This window comes from Mandrillus leucophaeus, unplaced genomic scaffold (assembly GCF_000951045.1).
Source record: "Mandrillus leucophaeus isolate KB7577 unplaced genomic scaffold, Mleu.le_1.0 Scaffold20, whole genome shotgun sequence".
NCBI lineage: Eukaryota > Metazoa > Chordata > Mammalia > Primates > Cercopithecidae > Mandrillus > Mandrillus leucophaeus.
In genome coordinates, this window is record NW_012102032.1 from 1,647,539 (window position 1) to 1,655,471 (window position 7,933).

The 7,933-nt window shown below is 38.0% G+C and overlaps 1 protein-coding gene across 1 annotated transcript in view; it reads right to left on the reverse strand.

Moving 5' to 3' along the window:
* Positions 1-7,891, reverse strand: part of MED13 (mediator complex subunit 13) — a 150,389-nt gene extending 142,498 nt beyond the window's left edge. Inside the window, exons 1-2 of the mRNA XM_011979163.1 lie at positions 7,749-7,891; positions 5,669-5,903 (exon numbers count right to left, since the gene is read on the reverse strand). Coding sequence (XP_011834553.1) covers positions 5,669-5,903; positions 7,749-7,814 — 301 coding nt within the window. The 5' untranslated portion in view covers positions 7,815-7,891. The remainder of the gene's footprint in view (positions 1-5,668; positions 5,904-7,748) is intronic.
* Positions 7,892-7,933: the final 42 nt, after the last annotated feature.

The following is a 7,933-nucleotide window of genomic DNA, read 5'->3' on the forward strand; positions in this document are numbered from 1 at the left end:
AAAAAAAAAAAAAAAAAAAAAAAAGGGAAAAAAAAATCACAACCAAAAAAGCAAATACACCGTGCACTCAACATTTTTCTCAAAACTGGCATCTTTAAATATATCCACAGTGGTAAAAAACGAATCTTCTCCTGTATAACTTTGCTAAACTATTAAAATGTAACATATGCTAATGAATGGCTCAAAAATTAACATGGTAGAAAATTCCATGTAGTTCCTGAAATAAAGAGAAATGTTTAAATGCTAGATCAGTGTTTCTAATGAATAATCATTAATAACCAACACATTCAACAAATATACTGAGAGCCTTAAGTTGGCTGCATCATTATCTATGGCAAAACTTGAAAAACTGATTTAAGAACAGCGTAGTATGTTATGTTTGACTTGAAAACTTAGAAAATACACTTGATCAAAAAGAACAGTATGCAGCAAATGAAGTTGTCACCTAGAAGACTAGCCAATTTGAAGAGTCAGACCACATCACAAGTTAATTTTACAACAGTAGAAACGAATTACTCTCTTTAGATTACCTGGGGCACAAAACAATGTTTTAGTTTGGCTGGGACTAGATTCCTATGCCTGGCTGTTTATCTATCTGTCAATCCGATTAACATCTGTCATTTAAGGTTAAAGTCCACTATAGTTAATATCCTTCAATAAAAACATCCAAAATTAAATACAGAACAATAGTCCACTTAGTTTGAGCACTATTCATTATGATAAAATTCTGGTATAATAAAACTATCTGAACATGTTACTAAAATCTACTTTACAGACCTCAGGAGCCAGGAAAAAGAAGAAATATTTTTAGCCCTGAGTTTTTTTAGTTCACAAGGTATCAGTTTTCTCAAAGACTCTCATCACAGTCTAACTTGCTATGATTTTTTTAAGATGACAAACAGGAGAGGACGCAGTTTTTGCTTTTATTTTTATTTAAAGGGAAAGAATAAAAATCAATGATGACAGCAATCGAATTCCAAAAACGTTAGAACACAGAATAAAAATACGTAGAAAACTCTCCTTCAAGAACACATTAATGAAAATGAAACAACCTTGCTCTGAGGCAAATTAACAGTACACTTAAAAGTACCAGTCCTACCCACTATAGAGATTTTTGACCAGAGGGACTGAGCTAAGATTTTCCCATCACCCATTTCATACCTCTTTCACCCACTATCACACAACCACAAACAAACTACAAAATTTAATTTTTTTAAAAAAGGGGCTGGGCATGGTGGCTCACGCCTGTAATCCCAGCACTTTCGGAGGCTGAGGCAGGCAGATCACCTGAGGCCAGGAGTTCCAGACCAGCCTGGCCAACATGGCAAAACGCCCACTAAAATCTCTACTAAAAATACAAAAATTAGCCGGGTATGGAGGCACATGCCTGTAGTCCCAGCAACTCAGGAGGATGAAGCAAAAGAATTGCTTGAACCTGGAAGGCAGAGGTTGCAGTGAGCCAAGATTGCCCCACTATACTCCAGCCTGGGCAACAGAGCAAGACTTCATCTCAAAAAAAAAAAAAAAAAAAAGAAAGAAAAAAGCTGTAACCCCAAAGGAGTTTTATTCTCTAATCTTTTTGTATAAAAACATATCCACACCGATTCAACTAATCATTATCCTATAGAGGATAAAACAAAAAGTAAGAAAATCATCTATGTTTGGCTTTGGAATTCAAGAGTTTTTTTCTGAACAAGTATCTTTCCAAATATTATAGTTAGGCTAATACTAGTTAGCACAAATCCTGACCCAAAAATCACCCGGCTTCTGCAAATTACTTTGCTCAACAGTATTGACTTACTGCTACAAAATGAGTAACTGAGGGTTTAAAGTATGTATTAAATCAGATTTGATTTGCTGTAATGGATCTCTACCAGTTAGCAATATAAGTTTACATTCTATTTCTACACATCAGCTAAACTTGAAAGGAAGGTAACCCAAACAAATGCTAAGTGACATAAGAGAGACTGAAATTTAAAATGCACTATGGAATCTGAGCAGACTCTTCATAACTGTCGAAATCATCAAAACCAAGGAAAGTCTAAGAAACTGTCATAGTCTAGCAAAGCCTAAAGAGACATGACAATTAAATATAATATGGGTATCTTAGATGAGATCCTAGGAAAGAAAAAGGATATTAGGCAAAAAACAATAAAAGAAATCCAAATATATACTTTAGTTAATAATAAAGTATCAATATTGGTTCATTAGTTAATTTTTTAAAATACACTGCATGACACAAAGGAGCTAAGGAGGTTAAACAAAGGCAATTCTGTATTTCTGTTATTGAATATTCCAGTTAAGAAAAACAGAATTCTAATCTTTGGAAAAAGAAATATTTCCCTCTTCCCCGCCTACCAAGAAAAACGAGGGCAATATTATCACCATAATCAAAAACACTTCAGTAACAAGATGTGGTGTGTGCTGACCCAAACAGAAGGACACTGTCTGTGAAGAGCAGGCTCAAGCTAAATTAACCAGCTTTTTAGTTACCACCTGGGTCCTTCCGGTACCCCTTTCCTCAGTGCTACACCTCCACTTGGAACTCAGGACTGACTCCAGCAGCTGATGCTACCCTGTACTGTCCAGCTGCTCTCTTCTCAGGGGAGCTTAAAAGAAGGAAATAGAGTGCCACAGATGGGAAGAAATGAAAAAGGGGTTAGCTAGAGAGACAGAGGCAGACTAATTACCCCAAGAGGGAGGCAGACGCTGTCCCCAGAGCAAAGAAAAGGGCAAGACAAATATATTCCATCTGAAAAGATCTTATTATTCTTTAAGATACGTCTGATTTAAGTAACAACATTCTTAATAACAGGTTTTATTAAAAAAAAAAAGCTAAAACATATAAATACCACTGACTATGCAAACTAAAACAGTACAGGACAAGCTTTGGAACAATAAATACGATCACATACCACTCCTAATTGTATTTCAGTTTACTATTTCAATCACTTCACTTTAATAAATTTTTAAAAGTTATTTACGCCTGGCGTGGTGGCTCACGCCTGTAATCCCTGCACTTTGGGAGGCCGAGACGGGTGGACAGACTGCGCTCAGGAGTTTGAGACCAGTCTGGGAAACACCATGAAACCCCATCTCTACTAAAAATACAAAAAATTAGCCGGGCGTGGTGGCAGGCGCCTGTAGTCCCAGATACTCAGGAGGCTGAGGCAGGAGAATGGCGTGAACCCAGGAGGCGGAGCCTACAGTGAGCCAAGATCGTGCCACTGCACTCCAACCTTGGCGACAGAGACTCTGTTTCCAAAAAAAAAAAAACAAACAAACAAAACACCCAACCTCCCCCCAAAATTACTTTCATTCACGTTCAGGATCACTATCTCTCTTTTTTTTTTTTTTTTGAGACAGAGTCTTACTGTGTTGCTCAGGCTGGAGTGCAGTGGCAAGATCTCAGCTCACTGCAACCTCCGCCTGCCGGGATCAAGCGTTATCTCCTGCCTCGGCCTCCCAAGTAGCTGGGACTACAGGCACGTGCCACCATGCCCAGCTAATTTTTGTATTTTTAGTAGAGGCAGGGTTTCACCATGTTGGTCAGGATGGTCTCTATCTCCTGACCCTGCGATCTGCCTGCCTCAGCCTCCCAAAGTGCTGGGACTACAGGCGTGAGCCACCGCGCCCAGCTGATCACTCTCTATTTTAAAGGTACAAGTAACTATGATTTTTGAAAATTATGCTAAAAATCAAAGCTAAACTAGAGAAAAACGTTTAAGACTGTAACCTAGTTTCAGTGGAGAAAACATATCTGACTGGTAACATGAAACCTAGAAGAAAAAACTGACTTTTACCAATATACATCAAAGCAGCTCACATCTAACTTTAATAGTCTTTTAACTTTCACAATATTATTTCTATTATGGTAAAACTAGGCCAGGTGCAGGGGCTCACACTTGTAATCCCAGCACTTTGGGAGGTTAAGATGGAAGGATCACTTCAGTTCATGAGTTCAAGACCAGCCTGGTCAACATAGCAAGACCCCATCTCTACTTAAAAAGAAAAAAAGAAAAAAAAATTAAACATTATATATCTCTTAAAATTATCTGTGATTCTACAAAGTGTATTTCATGGAATCTTTAAGAAAGATCTGTTTAGTCTGTTTAGATGCTCTGCCAACTTTATTAAGACCAAAGCCCCTAAGTCAGCATTAGTTTTATTGATAATTATGTTTTATCAACAAATATATTTTATCAATAGTTTATAGTTTTTCAACAATGTTAGATAGTCTCCAAACATTCTAGTAAGGTGATTTTTATGACCACTTAATGATTAAAATAACTCAATACTATATCCAAGTCAATGAAAGAAAATGGAGCTTTTGGCACGATTAGAAAGCATTATCTTGCTAAAACTACTATATATACATACATCATGTATACGTATATGTATATACATACACACATCATTTTACACATTTAGAACTACATTAAATACAAAGAACTAAGGACTAGACTGCAGCAGGCATCTCATTAGAAAAACTACAAAAGCTGGAAAGCTTTCTTGAAGAAATGCAATCACTCTCAAAAATAGTAATTATCACGGGAGAGTATGTTCATTAGAATGTGAAAAGCAATTATCAAAACATACAAATGTAACACGTACATTCCTACATAAATGTTGGTCTTACTAAGTACCAGTTCAAGATACAGACACCTAGAATACACTCTATCCAGAAATAAAATAGATCCTATAGGTCATAGGGACAATAACAAAAACTTCAGAGTACTCAATTTCAAACAAGAACTTTAAAAAAATTATCTAGAAATCCTAAATTTATCTATCAAAAATCATTATCAAACTATCTTACTGAAGTGTTCGGAACCTTATAGCATACAACCAATCATTTACATTCCTATTATCTAAGATTCAGTAAATACTGACTTTGACAGTTTAAAGCTTCAGTAATTATTATGAAAAGCTATAGTTTCTCTTTCTAAAGTAGCATTTGGTCCTAAAAGTCAAGAAAATAAGGAAGTAATCACATTGATTTGCTCATAATAAAACTGTTTGTGTAACCTTTTAGATTATGATCCCATGTCCTATAAAAGCTAAACAAGTTGGCACTTGTCTCTTATTATGTGACAGAACAGTATATGAGTCACTTTCCAAAAATAACTAAATTAACATATGCCTTCATATGTTATCCAAACAGCACAAATGACAATAACAAAATACTTACATACCTTAAAACACGCACACACACACACACAAACACAAGGATAGTTACATTTCCAGTACTTTTAGAATCATCTGCCCATTTAATGCAAAAGACTCAACTTTGACAGTGGCTGAAGTGACTCAAAAGTTACATTTGGCTTCAAAACTATTACATGACTTTGTTAGGAACTCTGTTTCCTGATTCCATTTTTTGAGATTAATGTGGCATGCCTTCCTTGGACCCTAACTACCCGTGAGAAATGAAGAAGAGAGGTGGTAAAAGGAGAAAGTCATTCAAGCCTAAAAAACCCAGCTATAACATGGATAATTTGAGTAAAATAAAATAATCATGGTGAAATAAAACATGAAGCTCAATTTTTATCTGGCCTCCTACCTAAGCGTCCCACAAAAACAAACTTACTTTGTAATACAAATGATATTCTGGGAGAAGTATATAATGTTGCTGTATCATTAATTAGAAATGGAAAGTTTCTTTCACCTGATAAGTCATGGTGAATAAGGTCAGCAAAATTGGGGTCTTCACCCCACCAAAATATCCACAATTCTCTTCTTCCAGGTCTTTGATCTCGCCGCCAAACACCAAGTACATCTGCCTTAAGGCAGCGACTAAAACTGCTCAAAATGGGGTCTTCTTCTGTCACAGGAAACAGAATAGGGGCAGAAGTTGGGCCTTGCCATACATATTTTTTCCATTTAATTCCCGTCAAGTCAGCCTGAAGAAAAGAAAACATGATGTTTTATTATTGCATATTCACTCAAAGTCAAAAGCACTCCATACGATGTCTCCTATTTCGTTAAGACATTACAATTTTTCAATATATGCTTGAGCTATTGAATGCAAATTAGAACCAAAAAAAAAAATGACTTTATAATTCAACAACCAACAATTTTAGGGAGAAGAACACAGTTAAAAATAAATACCACCATGTCACTGAATAGCAAGCAAATATGTACTCCAAGTAGAAATAAAAGAAACTGAATGAAGTTAAATATAGACAGACACACACACTTCAATATACAAACAGAGTACATTTTTCTCTGTCCTAAATGGTCACATTTATTCATTGGTGTCAAACGTTTAACTGAAAATCAATTATTAAAGACCCTATCACGGGTTTTTATTCCACATTTACAGAAGTAATGTCTCTAATGAAAAGACATCTGAACAAGTCCGGAAAAAAATCTATGTTAATTCTTCACACATACCCCTGTCGGAAAAGTCAAATAGCTGCTCACAAAGAACTGTCAGATTTGTGCTAGTCTATCTTCAAAGAGCCTGATCCTAAAAGTATCAAAAATAGACTGAGTTGGATAAGATAGAATACAAAACCTGGTGTATGTCTTATTATACGTGAAGAGATGCTGATTAATGGACATTGAAAAGAAAAACATACTGTAGAAGAGGATAGAGTATGAAAGATCTCAATTTAGCATCCAGAAAGAAATTCAAGAGGAATTCAATAATTTAATCTAACTTAAAGGAGCAAAGCATAAGGTGCCAAAAATGAAACTGCTGATACATGACTGGCAGTTTACACTTGCCAACTAGTTGTGCTCCGCCCACTTAACTCACTTACCTATCATATACTCTTAATATTTCTCATAGCACAAAGGAGAAAATGAAAAAATAAAGTCACCCAAACTTAAAGTCATTGATGAAGCTCAGCTACTGTCCCACACAGGCCAAGTTATTTGCAACAGTTGGTACATCTGAAAGTCTCAACTGTTGGATGTTACCAGACCTGCGCTAACCTACACAATGGTCATCCCTACACTCAGCTTCCCTGGACTTTTCAATTCAATCAAACAAGGGAGCAGCCTGCTCAAAACATTCTGAAAAAGCAAGCAAAACACAATAAATATAGAAACAGTGCAAAACCACAGCACCTCGTCCATTAGCCCCCTTCACTCGCACAAAAAAAATTATGTTCTAATAAAAGCAAGATGGCTAGAAATTGTCAAAAATGGCAAACTGTTTTCAAAGTTTAAAAAGAAAACATATGAAATGGCACCTACTGGTTTTTACAGAGAGATCTTAAGTCACCCAAGGAAGAAACTAACCTTGCGTTAGTTTGACTCATACAAAAAAAATGTAAAACGAAGACAGGTTTCTGGGGCATAAGTTCTGGGGTCCTGTTTACATGGGGAAACCAAATTAAAAGGATGAGACATAAAGGCGGTGGGGAGCAGGGGCAATAATGGAAAGTGTGAAGCTGGGATACAAGGCCAATAAGCAGAAAAGCAACAGTTAAGCAAGAGAGAGAGAAAGGTTACTGTCCTGCCAGATAAGGAGCTCAAGTTGAGGACGAGACTACGGTGAAGAGGAGAGTCCGAAAGAAGACGAGAAAAAATGCCAACACTCCCCAAACAGAGCCCGGGACCGTGGGAGAGCGAACGCAGTCTCCCGGGGTTGGCCGCGGAGCTTCGCAGGGCGCCGGCTCCGGCTGGGCCTCGCCCGGGGACTCGGGCATCTGGACCAGACCCGGCCCCCTCCCCCACGGCCCAAGGGCGCACCTCGCGGCTCCCCTCCCTCGGCGCCCGCCGGCCCCGGCACTCACCAGGCAGAAGAGGTTACAGTGACAATCTTCCAGGCTGGCCCCGTTCGGCACGAAGGAGGCACTCATCGTCCCTCACAGCAGCCGCCGCCGGCGCCACAACCCACCATCCGCCATTACCGCCGCCTCCGACCAGAGAGAGAAACACAGACACCGGGGAGGGCGTGGGGGGGTAGTGGTTGGGGGGG